Source organism: Mytilus galloprovincialis, chromosome 3 (genome assembly GCF_965363235.1).
Source record: "Mytilus galloprovincialis chromosome 3, xbMytGall1.hap1.1, whole genome shotgun sequence".
Taxonomy (NCBI): domain Eukaryota; kingdom Metazoa; phylum Mollusca; class Bivalvia; order Mytilida; family Mytilidae; genus Mytilus; species Mytilus galloprovincialis.
This window is the reverse complement of record NC_134840.1, coordinates 106,690,803-106,712,313: the sequence shown is the minus strand read 5'-3', so window position 1 is coordinate 106,712,313 and position 21,511 is coordinate 106,690,803. Positions and strand designations below refer to the sequence as shown.

At 31.5% G+C, this 21,511-nt stretch overlaps 1 protein-coding gene across 1 annotated transcript; it reads left to right on the top strand.

The window, feature by feature from the left end:
* Nucleotides 1-1,289: 1,289 nt before the first annotated feature.
* LOC143069704 (WD repeat-containing protein 26-like) lies at nt 1,290-21,333 on the top strand. The gene is made up of 14 exons (XM_076244476.1): nt 1,290-1,674; nt 3,144-3,243; nt 4,048-4,104; nt 4,577-4,713; nt 5,400-5,497; nt 6,053-6,209; nt 6,739-6,877; nt 7,578-7,718; nt 8,713-8,832; nt 9,520-9,665; nt 10,181-10,259; nt 11,679-11,808; nt 13,060-13,233; nt 19,003-21,333. The coding sequence occupies exons 1-14, from the start codon at nt 1,481-1,483 to the stop codon at nt 19,041-19,043; spliced, it is 1,713 nt and encodes a 570-aa protein (XP_076100591.1). The 5' UTR covers nt 1,290-1,480; the 3' UTR covers nt 19,044-21,333.
* The last annotated feature ends 178 nt before the right edge of the window (nt 21,334-21,511 follow it).

The following is a 21,511-nucleotide window of genomic DNA, read 5'->3' as shown; positions in this document are numbered from 1 at the left end:
AACTCAATGGCTTAGTGACATGCTTAACTGTTAAAATTTTGAACAGAAACAGGCGAGGGAGTTCTGCTCAAAACCTAGTTGCTTTTCCCTTCAAAACGTGAATAATATAATTTTGTCTACTTTGTTTTCGGAGATGAATCATATGCTATATATATCTTATGCACGTGCATTTTTCGGTGATATGGGACATACTAGCTTTCATATCAATATAAGTGTTTTCGTGTCAGGTGTGTCCATCTTCGTATACATTTGATCTTTTGAGGCCTGCTTGGCGCTGGTGAATAAGATACAAAAATGTTTCAATAATTTATCCCAAACAGCAACCTAAGTTCAGTTGCATGATTGATTGATTGGTGTTCAATGCGCCACTTTCAGCACTATTGACAAATTGTGGTATTTCGTGGCAATCACTGAGTTTTTGTTAATGGAGAAAGCCGGAAAGAACCACCAACTTTTGGTAGCTAGAAAAACTAACAAGTCAATTAAGATTTGTAGCGAGTGCAACTGCCACTTGTGAGATTTGGCAAAATTGCACTCACAACATCTGTGTTGACAGGCTAGTAATATATAGTATATAGACAACTCGGCAACTAAGACACCTTAGCCTAAATTGAAGTGTGATATACATGATGTGATCTAATTATTTTTAGTTTTGTTTCAATCTTTAAATTATTTGTGGTATAGAAAACTTCTATCTAAATTTAAGTTACGTTTAAATATCTAACTTGAATTACCTCAGTTGGTAATTACTTGAATAAAATATTATGTTGTTTCAATAATTCATTTCAAACAGTAGTCTAAGTGGGAGTGTGATGTGTGATTTTTGAAGTTAGTGGGCTTTCACTTTCAAACCATTCATCGTGTGCTGATCAACAAAACATGTTTATAAATTAATATTAGTCCTTCCCTTTTTTCCCCTCAAAACCGTTGTATTTCTTGTTTTCTTTTAATTTTAAATATTCCTGCAGGCCGCAGTAAAACTTTTTTCCTGTCCACAAGTCCTTTTGGTGCTGAGTTACTGTAGAACTATTTTGTTCACCTATGAAAAAAAAAATCTAGTAAAAAGTTACTTTTTTATATATGAAAATCATATTTGTAAATTATTCTTTTAAATTGACGAATATTCTATTCAGATATGTCACGAAAAGCAAATGGTTAATTTTAAATTCGTTCGTTGCATTTTGTTATAGATTTACATTTTTTTACAAAAGTAACACGAGCACTGCTTTGAATTTTCGCGGGGTGCAAACACAATTTCTCTTCCCGGCATCCTCAAAATGTGACGTCACGAAGCAAAACAATCTTAGGAATAGAAAGGAACTGGGTGCTCTAATTCTTAGTAAATTTATGGTATTATTGACAGTCTATATGGTTCTGCGAGGAACAGATAGGTTAAAAGACAATACTGGCATCCTCGTCAGACTCTGAAAACGGTGGATTTTCGCCCCCACCGCGTAAAAAACAGCGAATTGCTGAGAATATGCAGTCGAACGGCTGTCCACAACACAATGGAACAAGTGGGGAACCTGCATCGACATCTCAACAAAACGGAGCTTGTCTGACAGTACCAAACGGACAGCATAACGACAATCCTTCTCAAACAAAACCCATGTCTCAAACTGACCAAGACATTGTTAGATTAATCGCTCAACATCTGAGAGGACTTGGATTGGAGTAAGGACTTATTTTTGTTGTCAATGTTTTGATTATTCAACAAATGATAAATAACATAACTTGAAATTACAGTCATGGAATAATCACAGAAATATGAAAAGGGACATTTAATTACATGATAAGTAATTTGTGTGTATATATAATATATATCTATCAATGATGAAAGTAAATTTGCATATTAAACTAACTGGTAATTTATTTTACCAAAAGGGGTTCTTTTGGGGGTCATTTTTTAGGTCATATTTATTTCTGTACTATTAAAAGATAGAAATCATACAAGGTTTTTTGATAAGAAGTAAAGCAGCAATTTTATTGTGTATAAGATTGAAAATTACAAATTATTTATAGTTTTTGCTTAATTATACTTTATCTATTCATGGAACCCCAAAATTTTTTCGTTTGTAAACTTTAGATGGTACATGTAAATGTAATTACCATTTTATTTTCTTGGAGGTCTATTGAAAAAAGACTTTAAGACTAGACTCAATTTTTGCCATGTCAACATGGTCAAAATATACAGAAAGTAAGAAATGAAATTTTATATATTATTACTGCAAATTTTAAACCACAAAGCCACGCTAAATAATAAAGTCAGAATAGCAACAAGTGTCAATGAATCTTCTGTCCAGCGAAAAATCCTGACACTTTCCCCTATGAAATCCAAATGGCCTTACCTATTCCAACACCATGAACATGATGAATAAAAGGATTTTAAGAGGGGTTATTTATTAGTTTTACACTTAAAGAAAAGATAGAGTAGGTTTTTAGGTTGCATTTTGTGTGCCAGAAAATCTTTGGTCTTTATTTGAAAGGGATACAGCAATGTTGAGAAGGTTGTATAAATGAAAACATGGATATGTGTGTCCCACCATCAGCGGGTGTGGACACAAGTCACCATCCACAAACAAAAGGGTTAAAGCACAAGGAACTTTTAAATGTCAAAGTGTGACTTATACTTGTATGGTACCACACTCTTTTGGCACTGGGTATTGTAAGGTATACAAGGCTTAACTTTTACTATAAATGTATGCCTATTTTTACCTAACCCTGGCACATCTGAAGTTGCACGTTCTCATACCCAGTGTTCTAGACTCCTAGGTATCCTAAATTGTAATGTTCACCACCTGCAGATCCAAATAAAGGCCAAAATATGCAAAGAATGGGATTCTTTCAAAATAAGAAATTCAGAATTACGGTTTCTATTTCTACAAGACATTGTGACCCAGTAAAAGATTGACATTAGATACACTGTACGTATCGTTAATGATGGTTATTTATCATGGTTATTATAAAAACAACCCCACCTATTCACACTTTAATTAAAATGACTTCAGAACTGCAGGCAATCATTTTACTATAGTTCCACTGCTGTTTAAGTTTGTGCAATAAAACACATTTACAAAAATGTAAAAAATGAAAGTGACTCATTGCTTAACTATTATAAATTGATGTTATAATCTCCATTTTAGCCAAACAGCTGAACAGTTGATTAAAGAATCAGGATGTATGTTAGAACATCCAGCTGCTGCCAGACTCAGGTCTCATGTCATGGATGGCGAATGGGTTAAGGTGGGTACAAATGTTTAACTTTTAACATATGTGTTTACGTCCTGTGTCACAATGGTATAGAAAGAATGCAATTTTAAGGATTACATTCTGATAAATGCTACTTTTAATGACAACATGGTTCATTAAATATTGATGGATAAACTTTTTAAGTCCAGATGGTAATTTTTCAACAATAGGTTAACTATGATGATAGCATATTATGGTCATTAGAAAGTAAACTATGCTTTAATTTCGATGAAGATGTTAGCAGGATCACCAAGTTTGATAATGGGCAAGCAGCAAGCTCACATAATAATAGTCAACATGGAAATATGTCGCCTCAACTGTCATGAATCTGAGTGACTAACGATTAATTCATCTTTGCTATACCCTTAAATGCTGCATGCAAAGTGTCATACAAATACCTGTATATATTTACTACATTAAAAATCACGATAATCAAAAAGCATATCTATATACATCCCACAACAAAAAAAGTAAAGATCTGAAAGTACTCACAGTTACTGACAGCTAATTCAAAAACTTTAAAAATAACAACTAAGATATCAATCAGTACACATCTAACTAATAATGAATTTAGTATAAACAGTCCAAGAAAAACATGACCTTATGCAATGATTTATTAACATCATCACCAGCAGAACTTTTCTCTTCAAATTAATCATAATAAGGTAAACATTACTTGTTACTACATGTTAATAAAATACATGTTTATCTTAATTATTCATGCCAGTATGGAACAAAAAAACAAATTCAAATTTTTATTTGAAGATGGTTGCATTAAAATTGTTTTAAATATTTTAGGCTGAATCTGACCTGGAGGACTTGAAATCTCTGATAGAATCTTCACATGGGCTTATTGTAAGTATATACAACTTGTAAAAAATGTACATAATACACTTATTCGAGTATAGATACATTTGTACATATACATTTTGGTGTGCAATATAAACATGTCATTTCTTCTTCAAACAGTATATTTTAAAGCTTTAGATAGTTCTTACTGTTTTGCCTGTACATTTAATGAGTTTGAAGTTGAATGATACGAAAACTCAGTGAATCTCTAATCCTAAGCTAAGTCATTGATAAGATTCAAGCAAAACCCTTTGTTAATGTTACAGAAAAGATTCTATACAGTCAGTGACTAAATAAATGCTCATAAATTCACTACAAACTAACTACTCAAATAGCACGTCTATTGTATTAAATGCTGTTGGATTGCAAAGCAGTTTAAATGTGACATTTATATTAAGAAACATATTTTCATGTAAATTGCAGCTTATGTATGAAGATTTCATTTTGAACTGTACACATGTCTTTTTTCAATTTATAGAAAATGAAGTTCATGATACTAGAACAAAAGTATTTGGAGCTTCTAGAAGATGGTCGTGAGATGGAGGCTCTACATTGTCTCCGACATGAACTGACACCCATGAAATACAACACAGAAAGAGTTCATGAACTTAGCTCGTAAGTTATTGTCTTAGACCTGATCTTAAAGAGATTGTATTAGACGTAATTTGTGAAAAGTTTCAAAAGGAGGTATACGGTATGCATCTGTGAGACATCTGCCCAACAACACATGAACAATATAATCAGAATAAACTCATCATAGATACCAGGATCAAAATTTTATATTTACGCCAGACACACGTTTTGTCTAAAAAAAGACTCATCAGTGACGCTCTAATCAAAAAAAATTTAAAAGGCCAAATAGAAGACATTCAGTTTTCAACTTTAGATAGATGTCTTTACCAATGTATTTTATGTGACAACTTGTAAGTCAGTTATATTCTAGGCTACCTGTTTTAGATAGTAATGCACCTTTAAATTTGTACTATCTTAAATTTACATACTTATTCAGAATGGTAATTAATACACATGAATGTACAATATTCAATGAGACAGCAAACTAACAACACAGTATACAATAAATACACAACTTTCAAACCAGAGCCAAAGCCTGATATGAACATTTGGCTCTGTCACCTCTGTGACTTTAAGATGAAGAGCAGTAATAAAGTGTTGCTTTTTTTTTACTAGAGTTTCTCAAATTCGTGTAGGTATTGTCTTTCCTGAATTAAAACACTATCTCCTTTCTTTTCTATTACTCTTGATTTATATTAAATGATTATTCCCCTGAAATCTTTTGACAGATATATGATGTGTTGTAATGCTGAAGATTTAAGGAAGACTGCCAATTGGACTGGTAAAGGAGTAGATTCTAGATCTTTGTTGATAGAAAGATTACAATGTAAGTAGACTCCATGCATGTTGTTGTAACATAACTTTCTAAATTCATTATTATTATCTTCTTGAATAGTATGTGCTATCTATGATTTTGAATCTGACATCATTTTACAATTTTGGTAGAAATGAATGCTTTAGCTCTGAAAAAGCTATATACAATACGACAACTTTGTGAAACCTATTCTTAAATTTTCTAGGAAGGCATTTATAGATTTTTTTTAGCATAATTTGAAAATAATTGTTCTCTTGCTGTTTATTTCTCTGAAATTGTTCAGCTTTTTTAGACAATTTTACTACACAAGATTCACCCCAGATCCAGTCTTTTTTAAAATATAAGAATAGTAAATTCATTTCAACTTCCAATCCATGTGGCACTGACCTCATAGTTTGCTGAAATTTACCCATAATCAAATTATTCAATTTTACTCTAATTTTCGTGTGAAAATTCAATTAAAACCAAATAGTGCTTTTAAGTAGTGTAGGCTTAACACATACAAGTATTCTACCTTACAAATTTTCAACCTTATTTATATACAAACATACTTTATATATTTTATAGCCTTCTTACCACCAACCGTCATGTTACCTCCTCGACGTCTGCTGACATTACTTAACCAAGCGGTAGAACTACAGAAAGATAAATGTCCATATCACAATACCAAGATTGACAACAATCTGGACGCTGTATCATTGCTCATTGACCATGTCTGTAGCAGGTAATTGTTTGTAATAATAGAATGAACTTATGAATAAAATAAATTATTTGTATGAAAAATATTTTTCAGAACAAAATGAAGGGAATACAAACGTAAATATTTAATGGGATACACCTATGAAATTAAAGTGTGGTATTGAGATCATTAGACATGTTAGATGTGCAATTACAGTAATATCCAAGATTTCTGCTTATTAAGAAACTTCACAATAAACATGATTGCTGAACTTTTGTAATAAAACAATAACCTGCATTTAACAATGTATTCTGGGTAATGTTATTTCAGTGTTCTCAAACAAAAACATTTCCCTGTGATGGGAATCAGTCAATAGTCATTTTCTTGGTTTATATCTTTCAGCTAGGTATTTTTCATTAATTTTAGTGTTTTATCTCAGTCATAGACATAAACATTGCAACACTTTATTTATCAATTTCCAAAGTCATATATTTGATAAATGTATATTAATGATATCTAAATGTTGATTTGTATTTATTAATATTTAACAATGTTTTTAATTTTATATTTACAGAGAGCAGTTTCCGTCCACCACCATACAGATATTAACTGACCACTGTGATGAAGTTTGGTTCTGTCGTTTCTCACCAGATGGCACCAAATTAGCCACAGGATCAAAAGATGGATCCTTGATCATCTGGGAGATAGACATGGTAAAAAACTACATCTATTAATCACATTTAGTATAAACATGAACTGATATGAGTCTCAGATTTAAAAAAAAAAAATGAGCCAAATGAACTTTGTTTAACCTTATAAATGTAGACTTACTGGTAAAAAAACACTGAAACTCTGGATATTCTTTTTTTTCAAACTTTATAGTCAAGGAACCCTTTAAAGAAGCCTTTATAAAGCTCAAAATACAAATTGGACAAAAAATCAATTCATAATCAAAAATATTTAAGATTGAAAGCTAATTCTACAATGCTGTTCTTCAAACAAGTTCAGTTAAATATTGCCCAAGTAATCTGTCTACAATGATTGTGCGAAGCAGTACTGTCAAATGCATGACCTTTTATATTGAAATGAGCTGATTAAATGACTATATTTTGTATTCAAGCTAAATAGATAAATATTTTTGTAAACGAAATTCAATATATTTCAGAAAAAAGTTAATAACACTCAGCTGTTTTAAAATGGAAACTTAAGTCTGACAGCATTGGCTGTAACTATTTTTAAAAGACTCTTGAGAGTCTTCAACATTCTACAACATCATGAACATGATTCTGTAGTAAAGATGCAATGTTCAGTAATTATTGATGCATCATAAACCTAAAGTAATATACATGACATCTTATGTGGTAATAATAAAAAAACAGTTGATTGCATATTTTGAATTTTTCTTTTCTTCAGGTCACATATGAACTTAAACACAGACGATCATTTGAGAATCATGCTTATGGTGTTTCATTTATTGCCTGGAGTCCTGATAGTACACATATAGTGGCTTGTGGTCCTGACGACTGCTCAGATCTATGGATGTGGAATATAGAGGTACTGTAATTTCAGAAACATTTGCACACACTGGTTATTGCAATTTAGGGAAATGCTGTTTACATTTGTTCAAACAATAGTATCAAAGACTTGTAAGTAAAACCTATCCCTTTTCAATCTTAATAAATCTATAATTAAAAACTGTTTCAAAGTTACAGAATTTACAGTATTATGATGGGGGTCTCATTGGGGGGTTCCGATCCCAGATCCCGCTTACTGTTTTGTCAGATTCCAGTATCCCGCTTACACTATTTACGTAAGCAATTCTTATTTTTCTGTCATTTCCCGGGTCCCGCAAGATCTCATTTCCCGTTTTCACGACACAATAATTTGACTTTCACGTGTCACGCTTACAACAAATCGGCAATCCCGCGTCACGCTTAAACCCAAATGAGACCCACTATGATATTTAAAGACATTATTTCTTGCTGATAGATAATAGATTAAACATTGTTTGCTCAACACTTAGAGACTAATATTTCAACATTATTGTTAACCAGAAATAAAAAAAAGATAGGTTCTGTGATGTGGGTAGACTAGGATGAAGGTTTTGGTTTTCAACTACCACTTAAAAATGAGATTAACAATAGTAAAACAGTTTTACTATTGCATTGTAGTAGGCCATCTAGAAACTCCTTAAAGAGTTGTTGCATGGTTTCTTTAACATGCATAGAATGAAGACATCATATTTAAAGCCCACTTTATGACTGGATGTGGCTGCTCATATTTACACATTTGTACAGCAGTTACACCTCTTATTTGCATAAGGGATATTGCCAGATGTGAGAAGACCAGGGATGATTATATAGATCAAGGAAGTGGTTTAATATATTTTATTAAAGATTCAGATCTGATTCTTGAAAACTATAACACATCGTTTTATACAAACAAGAAAGAGAGAATAATTTGTTTGGTAGCGAATATTTTTTTTTAAGAACAAGAAAAACAAAATTAACTTTTTGATGAACTACTTAACCCTTTTATTTCATTTCAGACTGGAACATTACGTTTTAAAATGAGTCAGTCTCAAGAAGATAGTTTAACTACTGCAGCTTGGCATGCTGATGGGAAGAAGTTTGTTACTGGTGGAATTAGAGGACAGTTTTATCAATGTGTAAGATAACCTTTTCAACCATTATAAAAAAATTGTGAAAGCCCTTGCAATCCAAAGGACAAAGCTTATATATTATACTTTGTATGTAATTTTAAGGACTTAGATTTAAACATTGAGCATATTAGAAAATGGAATGTGTTTTATGGCGGGTATATTTGGATTCTTTTAGAGAAATTTTTATTTATTTAATAATTCAAATGGAAATACTATTGATTCTTAGGAAATAACACATGTAAGGCTTTCATGATGTTAATTAATTATATTTTTTTAATTAGTAATTAGAAGGAAACATTATGGTTACTTGGAGGTGATGTATGTAAATATCTGTTTTGATTGTATTGTAATTTGTATGTGAGGGCCTCAGGGAAGATAAGTTTATTGTAACTAACTGAGTTTACCCTCTTTAAATAATGAATTTATTATTATTATTTATATTATTGTAAATTTGTGCATGCATTTATTATTGCAATAGCTGAAGAATGAAAAGAAAATGCAGGATTAATTATAGCAATTTCAGGAAATACATTTGACACAAAATCACATCAAATTTTTATTTCTGTAAAAAATCTATCCTCCATTTTCACTTCATAAAAGTTTCTCCATGTATATTAATGTCAGGAAAAAGATGGCTTTGATTCCTTTTAGATTACATGATAAAACTTTGCCTGATTTGATTGTTTATTTCAGGATTTAGATGGGAACATTATGGATTCCTGGGAGGGTGTACGTGTACAAAGTATGGCGTTCCAGGTGGACGGGAAATATGTATTAGCTGCTGATACCCACCATAGAATTAGGGGATATAACTTTGATGAGTTAACAGACTTTAATATGTAAGCCGTAGATCTTGGAATAAATTTATAGTGTATACATCCCTATTAAACTATTTTTCGATATTATATATAAATTTGATATTAAGCAAAAAGCAGTGGAGAATAGATTCATAGGAACAGATTTTCAAGATTATAATATCAAAAAAAAAAAAGAAACTACATTTTTGATACTTAAAAAGTAAAAACGGTGAACAAAACAAATAAAATAGAACAAAAAACTTTCTTTCATGACCTTTCACTTACTAATACTTAACAGTGGATTCATTTAGACCATTGACCAATCCACAACCAATTTAAGGATCTTTCCATTGGATTATTCACAGCTTCAACTAATCTAAGGATTTTATTTATAAAGATAGTGATTTTAGCTTGCACAACAGGGAGAGCAACTTCTTATTTCTTTCTTTTAGATTATGCTCTTTTTAGTTGTTTACAAACTATTCCATTTTCATGCGATATAATATTTTTACAATTTGAAAAAAAATATTCTTAGTTTCATGGTTTTTGAATTTCAGAATTCAAGAAGATCAGCCAATCATGTCTTTCACGTTAAATGAACCAGGACGACTAGCACTGTTAAATGTAGCAACCCAGGTAAGTTAGGACTCTACAGGCTAAACTTGAAAAATTGTTTTCACTTCATATGCTGACATATTTAAGGTGGTACCTAACACTTTAACTTAAATTAATTTGGCTCGTTTAATTTTCTTAAAATTTTGACAAAGTATTTACTTTGACCCTTTGACAAAAATATAAGAATTTCAAAAAATTTGAACCAACCTTTTAATCAGAAAAATTACACTGGTTATTTAGCAGTTTGACAAAAATTTATTTTAATCATTGAGAAGCTTTATATTCCCTTATGAACACAATGTCGTTAAAACGTTCTGCTGATTTTACAGAGTTATCTCCCTGTAGTGTTAGGTACCACCTTAAGGGCTATTTTAAAACTTGATGAAAAGAAATTTGTGCACTTAATATTTTACTGAGAACTAAGTTTAATTGGTGCTTTAGATCAAAAGTCAAGAGTGCATGAATATAGTTCTTAATTCTGTGTGCCATATATTCTATGTATTTCACAGTTTTAAAATTGTGAAGTTTGGCATAATATTTAATTTCAAAAGTTAATCTTAATCATGATTTTCATTCATGTGTATATACCTTTTACCACAAAGAGGTAAACTTTTCATAAATATTTTCAAATTCAAACTTTTGAATAAGCATTTTAAGTTTAAAACTGCCTTTTTCTTTCTTATTTTAATAACTTCAGAAAGGGAAATGTTTCCAATGATCATATTAATATGTAAACCTTTAGTTGCTACTTAATTTTTAAAGATCTTCTTATTTTGATATAAATATCTTTTAAGCTTTTCAGAGTAGAGGTAAAGATTTCCATTTTCAAGTGTTTCTTGCATGACTCGTTTTGAATTTGAAAAAAGAGAATAAAAATGTTACTCCAGTTTAACTTTGAAAAGTTGAATATTATTGTGTTTAACAGTGATATATATGTGTATTGTAAATGAAAGTTTTTGTCCTTGATATAGGCAAGAAAAGTAATGATCTAAACAATATTTTTAACAAAGAACAGTAATCAGATTTAAACTAAAAAATATGTGATTCATGTATAAAATACATGAGATAAAGTTTAAATATAATAATTAATATTTGTTATAGTATTACTGGTAATATAACTTTTGTTTTATACCATATCTTCATATTACAGATTAAAAATGCCATATAAGGTATATCTATTGTTTAGGGCAGTTCCATTTAAAAATGCAGTGAAGGCAGGCAATTTTACAGAATTAGAATTTCTCTTACATTTTCACTACAAAAACATTCACCTATGGTTGAAACTTCAAAGTGCCTTCCCTTAGACCCATATATGTTTTTTTTAAGGAACAGTCCTTATGTATTTTTAGCATGTTTGGCTCATTCTATATAAATAATCTTAAGATAACAAATATTTATGATATCGTCAAGCAGTTAAATATTATTGTAATGTCATTTTAGGGTGTTCATTTATGGGATATTAAGGATAAACTTTTATTAAGAAAATTCCAAGGAGTGACGCAAGGATTTTATACAATACATTCCTGCTTTGGGGGATTAAATCAAGATTTTGTAGCTAGTGGAAGTGAAGGTAAGTGATTTTTTTTGCCTCACCTATAATATGATGGGGTGTTACATTTGATGGTCTCTTTTTCCTTCACTATTAGGTTAGACATACACGTAGGTTATTGCAAAATATGAATAATGATAAGAAAAATAGTTGATTGGAACTTTGAGAAAATACTTATTTAACATCAACTCAACATTAAAAAAATATCATTCAACAATAATTATATGTTTTCATATCATCAAGTTTGTCTGATAATGCTTATTTATTAAATAATTTTACAGAAATTATAAACATTTCCAAGTGAACAACTGTTTTGATGAAATGAACATTTTAGAAAAAAAAACCCCAACTTTACCAATCTTTTGCTGCGATATTTTAGATAGATATAGATTATCATTACAATTAATCATGTTAGAAATACAAAACTAGAATTTCAGAAAATGTTCTATTTTCTTATAAAATACTTGGTCAATGTCCCAAAAAAAATATATGAGGCTTACACACTTGAGATGGTTGCGATCGATTCTGCAGTAAGTATTGAACAGTACCAGTTGCAGTATAAATGATATTTTTAAATTTGAACCTAGATAATCTTTATTATACCCCCGCTTTAAAAAAGGGGGGGTATACTGTTTTACCTCTGTCTGTCAGTCCGTCCGTCCGTCCGTCCATCAGTCCGTCAGTCCGTCAGTCAGTCCGTCCCATGAAACTTTCGTCACATTTTTCTCAGGAACTACACATCCACCCTTTCTGTAATTTGGTATCAACATTTATATATGTCAGCCATACCGTGTGATGCGTTTTCAGATTCATCACTTGACAACTTCCTGTTTACCGAACACTTGTCTGATTTTACACATGATAGCCAAGTTGAAAATTTTCGTCACATTTTTCTCAGGAACTACAATACAAGGATTTCTGAAATTTGGTTTCAGGATTTATATAAGTCAGCTATACCGTGTGATGCGTTTTCAGATTCATCACTCGACAACTTCCTGTTTACCGAACACTTGTATGATTTTACACATGATAACCAAGTAAAAAATTTTCGTCACATTTTTCTCAGGAACTACAATACAAGGATTTCTGAAATTTGGTTTCAGGATTTTTATAAGTCAGCTATACCGTGTGATGCATTTTCAGATTCATCACTCGACAACTTCCTGTTTACCGAACACTTGCATATTTTTACACTATTAATATTATCCACTTGCGGCGGGGGTATCATCAGTGAGCAGTAGCTCGCAGTTTCACTTGTTTTTTATATTCCAGATCATAAAGTATACATTTGGCATTTAAGACGTGAGATGCCTATATCTGCATTAGAAGGACATTCACGAACTGTTAATTGTGTTCATTGGAATTCTAAACTTCCAGGAATGTTAGCTAGTGCTTCAGATGATGGAACTGTAAGGATATGGGGACCCATGGATAAACTTAAAACCAGTGAGTAGTAAAATGTTGAATAGTAGTAACAATATCTTCAAAAATTGTTCGCCAGCATATCAGTTGTTGTAACTGCTAAGTAATTTTGCATCAACATATGCAATGGAGTTCATAACAAATACATTGAACATGTCACTTTGTCCATTGAAATTTCATATGGAGTAAGTTTCCGTAAGCGTTATATATACTACAAAAATTTAGCTTGTTGAAAACACAATATTTTCCAGATCATAACTTAAAATAAAAACAAATCCTGACCAACCATCCCTTTAATTTTGATGACCCTGCAGTAGGCAGCGAGGGCATTAGGAGTAACCCATAACTGTAAGTCTTTCCATCTGTCCCACTTTTCGCTTCCCCACTTATATTTGCCTCATGCAATGTTTTGAACTGAAACACAATGGTAAGAACCACAACAAGCAGAAACATTTTGAAATTTTGGCAGTGAGTCTCTTATCGTTCTAGAGTAATGCCCATTTTAACTTGGAAAATTTCAAGGCTTGAGCAGGAGCATTCTTAGATGGTGACGTTCCCTTTGACACCATCTTACAGTGTTTATATATCTCAACTTGTACGATTCGCTCGTGTATGTAACAATGTTTTAGATTTTAACGAGAGAAATTTATGTATTACTGAAAAATTATTACACCAGGGTTTTCGATATCACAAACTGGTCAAAACATTTACTAAATTTTATCATCAGTATAAGGACATCATTCGTAAATATAGCTCAACATGCAGACTTCTTATACGTTCAGGTATTTCACATCCAATTTTTTATGGAAATATTCTTCATAAAGCACAAAAATGTCAGTATTCACCTCAGAAACTAACAAAACCTTTAAATAGACTTACTAAGAAGGGATATAGTTACGATACTGTTGTCAGGTCATTAAAGATTGCATATTTTGGCATTCATATTGATTCACTTATAGGGTCTTTGCATCGGAACTAAACACATTTATTCAAAAACCAATTGTTGGCATGACACGGATTATGTTCTTCTCATATATGTTATGATGGTATGATACTAAACCCCTAACGGGAAGGATTGTGCCTGATATATGATGAAATCATAATCTTTCAATCAGTTTAATTGAAGCCTGGAGCTGGCATGTCAGTTAACTGCTAGTAGTCTGTTGTATTTTTGTCATTTTGTTTATTTTCTATGGTTTCATCTTCTGACATCAGACTCGGACTTCTCTTGAACTGAATTTTAAATGTGCATATTGTTATGCGTTTACTTTTCTACATTGGCTAGAGGTATAGGGGGAGGTTTGAGATCTCATAAACATGTTAAACCCCACCGCATTTTTGCGCCTGTCCCATGGCAGGAGCCTCTGGCCTTTGTTAGTCTTGTATTATTTTAATTCTAGTTTCTTGTGTACAAATTGGAAATTAGTATGGCGTTCATTATCACTGAACTAGTATATATATTTGTTTAGGGGCCAGCTGAAGGACGCCTCCGGGTGCAGGAATTTCTCGCTACATTGAAGACTTGTCGGTGACCTTCTGCTGTTGTTTTTTCTATGGTCGGATTGTTGTCTCTTTGACACATTCCCCATTTCCATTCTCAATTTTAATATCAGCCAATATTAGTGCGGTGACAGAAGTGTAAAAAGTCGTCTAGATCGCGAGTTTAATCTCCCCAAATAACACACGGCTAAAAATGGTCTTAACTTAAAGACAAATATGTCTTCTTTAGTTTTTGCCCTGTCGTCAGAATTTCGTACGGTCACATTTTTCTAAAAAGTCGTTTTAATGACTAGTAGTATATTTGAGATTTTCAACCCCCCTTTTTCAAATTGAAAAAATGTGTATGTTTTCTCACATTTAATTGAAATAGTTTTTCCTGAAGCCATTTTTATATGTCAAAATATTCTATTTATTATTTTATTTTCTTCTAATCTATAAAATTTGCGAAGTTTGGACTGTTTAAAATTGAGGTAATTTTAATTGCAAATTCAGACACAAACTTTGGTTTCTTCTTCATAGCAGTAATAAAAATTATCCCATGATATTTTAAGCATATAGTATTTCATAAAACTAATAAGTGATAAAATTTTCGGAACCAAAATATGAAAAAAACCTCAAGAAATCAATGGAAAAAGAATGGACTAAAAACTTCAACTTCAACACGGAACTTAATCACTTGCCTTCCGACACATTTTGTGTATTAGTCAATAATTTGCTCTCAACTGATAGATGGAATTACTACCTTTTTCGCTATTATATACACATATTTTCAATTAAAGTGCACATATATGCCACATACTTTGTTTGTATATGTTTATATTCTATATTTTTTTGTTACAAAACATCAAATATACTTGTCAGAAAAGTCTTATTGTAAAATCAAAATAATTGACGGATAGTTTCAGTAAATATTCCGTGATATGTGAAGTCCGTTGCAACTTGCTCCAATAAGTCCAAAAGAAAAGAATAAAGTCGTTCAATTTTATGCAGTGCTTAATATGCAAAAAAACAAACTCGACTGGAATTTTGAGTCAATTTAACCATATAGGGAAGTCGATTTTTGTATCTGCATCGAAAAAAAGATTGGATGAGGTGAACATGTTTCATGAAAAGGCACTTGTTTCTGTCAATATGGGTTTACTATCCATACCCGTACGAAAAATCACCCGTACGGATATGGATAGCAAACCCCATATTGACAGAAACAAGTGCCTTTTCATGAAACATGTTCACCTCATCCAATCTTTTTTTCGATGCAGATACTAAAATCGACTTCCCTATATGGTTAAATTGACTCAAAATTCCAGTCGAGTTTGATTTCATGCGATAGCTGTTAATTCGAAGAACTCCGTGCAGGCAGTTTACCATCGTTCATGCTACAAAGGTTACAAAAGTTAACATATTTGTGCCCCCTTTTAGAGCTAGGAAGCTTCTTATCTGATATTTAATGACGACATACAATTATCAGACTGTTGTCCCACAGTTTCGAGTATTTGTATGCGTTCTAGAATGCAGTCGTTCAACTGGAGCGCTTGTACATTTTGTTGCAACAAAACATTTTAGAAATATCAAAAACACTACGCAAATTTGAATCAGATGAGCGTATGAAGAATTTTTTATCCGTGTCAGACAAAGTTAAAATTGAAATACTTTTTCTGTCCATCTTTTAAACTTCAAGCACTCTGTCATTTTGGTTGCATTACAAATCATTTGCTAAAAACGAGAAAAGACCCCAAAAAAATCCAAACCCGTGGAAGCAGATACTGTGGATTCATTAATATTCGTTGGATACCAATTTTCGTGGATTTCGTGGATACAGGAGAACCACGAATTCAAATGTCCAACGAATAACAAATTTGCTAAAGGAATGATTTGAGACTTTGCCAAAACCACGAAATTAAATATCCACGAATATGTAAGTTTTCCTCAAACCACGAAAATTGGTACCCACGAAAATAAATGAATCCACAGTATCTCAGATCACGATACTGCTTTTACTAATTTTATTTTGGCTATTGACAACGATTTAATGGTCATTCCTCGTGACACCGTTACTTGATAAATACAGATCTACTCTAATTTAAAATATTCTACTTTTAACATGCGTTCTAAACTTATTGATTTCTATAGAAATTCAGTTGTCAAACAACAAGTTCAAGGCAAATATAACATAATATATAGTAGCAAAATAACTATTTGAGATGCAATATCAGCTGCTAGGCAATTGAAAACTGACCTCAAAATCGCAATGTCAACGGTAATAGACACACATAACGGACAGATATTTCCTTCCGCTGCAAGTATACTTAGAAAAGACATCGAAACTCTAAAGAAGAATACCCAACTTCGGATGAATTGTCTCTTCCTTCTTCAATTCAGTCAATGCCTTCGTATTTATTGCAATTCATTTTATAGTTACTCGATGAAACTGCATACAGCCAAGACTATTCTCAGGAAATGGCACCAGAGCAATTGCGTAAATGCTAAGAAATTGTTAAGTCAATCGTGTGTGTGGCCAATTTTGTTTTACTCTTTTTTATTTAGGATTGGCTTTACAAATGTACCATGAGTTTAGTTCAAAACACCTTGTTGAAACATTAAATGCCAATGGACGTTATGCTTCTTAAAGTAAAGTGCTACGCTATCTAATGTATTGCAAACCATGAAATTGAGCGAATTCAAGATGGTGTGTTCATCTCGTATAATGTTTCCTCAGCATCTTTACAGACACGCATATGGATGTCATCACACCTTCCTAAACCCCCTTTTAGATCTCTGTTAAATCTTGGATGAATTGATAGGGATGGTTTGAAGCTGGTATTTTTTTAGGAACAAATGTCTTCGGACTTCCTACAATACCTTGTCTATACTTGTAAAGAAAAACTCAAAATAACGTGTTTGCTGTGAGCAGAACCTTTCATGTGCAGACATGTGGCCATGAGTAAAATGAGTAGAAATATTAAAACATGTCTTGTGACGGTTTATGAAAATGAAGATGATGAAGATAACGGTTGATTTGGTATAAAGTTTGTTGCACTGGTATACCCAGATTAGGGTAGTGTTGGTGCGCCCTTAAAAAAAGTTTAACCCGGCCACATTCTGTATGTGTCAGTTTCAAGTCACGAGATAGTAATGCAGTGTTTGTCGTTTGTTTCTATTTGTTTCTTATTCATTTTGTACATTAATCGGGCCGTTAGATTTTTCGTTTGTTTTACATTATTTGTTTCGGGAATTGAAGACTATGCAGTATGAATTCAATTTTTTACTCATTGTTGAAGCCCGTACGGGACCTATAATTGTAAGTTAATTTATGTCTCATTTGCAATCATATCACATCTTCTTTTTTTTTATATGGAATACTTTTGAAGTTTGTGGTACGTTGCAAGGAAAAAAAGGGGGATATATAGGTACAAAACCTATAATGTAATAGATTTTAACCAGAGTAAAATACACAACAACAGATAATACTATGGAAGCAGTAATAATTGTGAAAAAAAAACAAAAGCAACGAGTAGTCTTTAAAAAAAAAATAAAGTATCCGCAAATTCAATTTGAGGTCATATTTGACTGTAGTGTTCTATTGCTTTGGTTTCATACCTCACCCAATATGATGGATTAAAAAATAATTTTAAAGTATTGTCCTGCATGACACTTGATGTTTACCTGAATTTGAAATTTGTCATAAGGTTAAGGTGCTCTAAACATTTTATAGGTTGAAAACTTGATTTTTGAAGTTTTGTTTATAAAACGTCGTTTTATGCATTTTTTTGATAAAAAAATCTCAATGATTAAGGTTTATGTATAATAACAAACATTACTAAAGCCAAAACAGTATCATTTGTATTTAGGTAAAGTTTAGAAATATAAAAAAATGTCAAAATTGAAACCCTCCCAAATTTTCACAGATTTTTACATATGACCTTTGACCTCAATTTTAAAAAAATGTGACCATATCAAGTCTTGACGACAGGCATATTATTATAGTACACGATTTCCTCTTTCCAATGATATATTATATAGGTGTGTGTTCGGTGGGGAGATTAAATTAAAAAAAATCTGCCTTCAGTCACCGCACTATATGTCCAAAAAGTGAAAAATTACAAAACATATATTGGAAAAAATATATTCTCTAATTTAGGAAAGAGACTCTAAACTCACATAATTTTGTGATTGGGTTATAATGACTGTGAAGAATTGGAATGAAGTAGACTAGTAAAACAAAAAATTGCATCTTTATTAATGGAGAATCTTATACCTGTATGACATGTCATCATGTTTATTTATACTTTACAGGTAATGGCTGTGAGGAATCAGGAAGAAGTACACCTGTATAACAGTACATCATCTGTAGTTTTAGCAGCAAATTACCTCTGTGATCTCATCGGCCATAACTCATATAGGAACAACAACAAATCAACTGTGTCATTGAACATCTACACCAGAAACAACTAATCAATTGTGTCTTATAAAACATCTACATCAGGAACAACAACAAATCAACTGTGTCATTTACATTATCTACAGTGGGAAAATACATATAATCAACTGTGTCATTTACAACATTAGGAACAACAAATCTATTGTGTCTTATAATAAAATATCTGCTCCAGCAACAAGATCTACACTAAGAACAACAACAAATCAACTGTCATTTATAACATCTACTCTAGAATTAAAAAATCAACTGTGTCATGCATAAAATCTACACCTGTAGCAACACCTTCAAAGTAGTTGTGTCATTTTAACATCTTAACCAGGAACCAAAAATCAATTGTATCATTTATATCAACTACACAGGTAATAACATCAAGTGTGTCAATTTCAACATGTAAACATATCAGCTACATATATACATTCTAAGCTGTGTCATAAGGAATAATCTTATATACAATTTGTTACATGGTAAGTTTTGAATGTTTTTGGCAACTTGCAAAAGCTAGGGTGTTAATTCTGGCAAAGCTTATCTTCAACAAATTTTGCTTAATATTTGATTTCTATAGTTTCCCATTTATTGCCTAATCTTTGTCATTTTGGTTTCACATTTTATACCATTTTTGTTGTATTCCATCCGACAAACAATGGTATCCACAAGACCACAAAGATTAATAAATCTACGGCACCCTGTCATAATTCTGATATTTCATATCAAAGTAAGTCTGTTTTAACATTTTGCTTAGTAACTGCTGATATATTGTAGAAATTGAAATAAGGTCTTTTATTTATCAGCTGATTGGTGACTACTGTTATAACTGAGTAAGAGAGTTTAATATGTGAACTTAAACCTTGACCTCATATACTTGCATACTGTAAACCAACTTATTTTTGCTGATGCTTTGTTTCGCGTTTAGCCCTTTCAAGTCCACTTCGCGGCGATTTAATTTCGTGATGTTTAAATGTTCTTGAGGTGGTTAAATAAGGAAAGATCCTAGTAATTCATATCCGCGACGATTTAAATTCGCGTTATATTTGTACTCACGAAAGTAAATTGCTCGCAAAAATAAGTTGGTTTACAGTATTATTGTGTCATAATTATGCAAATTTGACATATGTAAAGTAATTATTAAACTGTTCCATCATAGTTGCAGTCAAGTTAAAAAGATTTAAATTAAAAATTTGATAGAGATGTATTATTTTCATGTTATGTTTCTAACATTGTTTATTTTCAATTCTAACATTTTTTACCTTCATGTCTAATGTTGATAACCCTCAGCTTGTTATTTAAACCATTTGAACTGTTTCTGTGTATGTTCTGTGTTAAAACCAGATATATTAAAATTATTCTTTTCAAATTTATATGTAAGAAAATTTAAACATTTGTTTTACTGCCTCATTTTTGCTTTGAACTTTAAGGTCTTAAATTATCAAAGTATAACATTATATTTCTATTGATAATATGGAAGTTAGTAACATATTTAATTGAAAATATCTACCCTACCTGCTCAGGTTACAAATTTGAAGACCACCATTAAAAAATCCTACTTTTCAACTGTTCAATGTAATTTACTTCCTCCACAAATTGTGCCAAATTTTTAAACCAGCTGAATGTTCAGTAAGTGAAATATAAAAATAACATACTTTGATGGTTTTATTTATGCAAACAGTTGTTATGTAGATGGATGTTTACAATACTAAATTACCAAAAGGTATATGAGAAAGACCTGATTTGTTATTGAAATAAATGTTAAGAAGTGTATAGACTTTTAAAACGATTTGTATTGTATCATATCAAATATGACATGCAGATACATGTGTACTTAGCTGCAAGATATATAGTATGAATAAGAATATATATATAGGTATCAGGTTGATGGGTACTGATTATTTAAAAAATCCAGGTATCTGTAAATTCAGAAACTATTGAGATGTTTTTAAATGCCAAAAATGTGACGGAATAAACTTCTCAAAAACAAAAATGGCTTTCCCAATATCGGTTTTGATTTCCCTTCACAAACTTTTTGGAATCGCATAAATTAGATTTTGCATATTTGCCAATGGTCAAGGCTTCGTAATAATACATGCATGCATTATTTTATGAAATTAGGGTAATTTCCAAAAGCATATTAAATCTGGGAAGATTCACACTGCTTGTTGCTTTCCATCTATTTTGAATCTAGTTTTCACAATTTTTGAAATTATAAGAACACCACAAAATTTCTGAATTTGCCGTAACATGTTATTTTTTTCTCCCCACATAACTTACACTCAGTATTTTCAGATGTTATGTTTGAATAATTTTTACTCTTTTTATACGACCGCAAAAATTTTTGCGTTCGTATATCGGTATCATGTCGTCTGCGTCGTT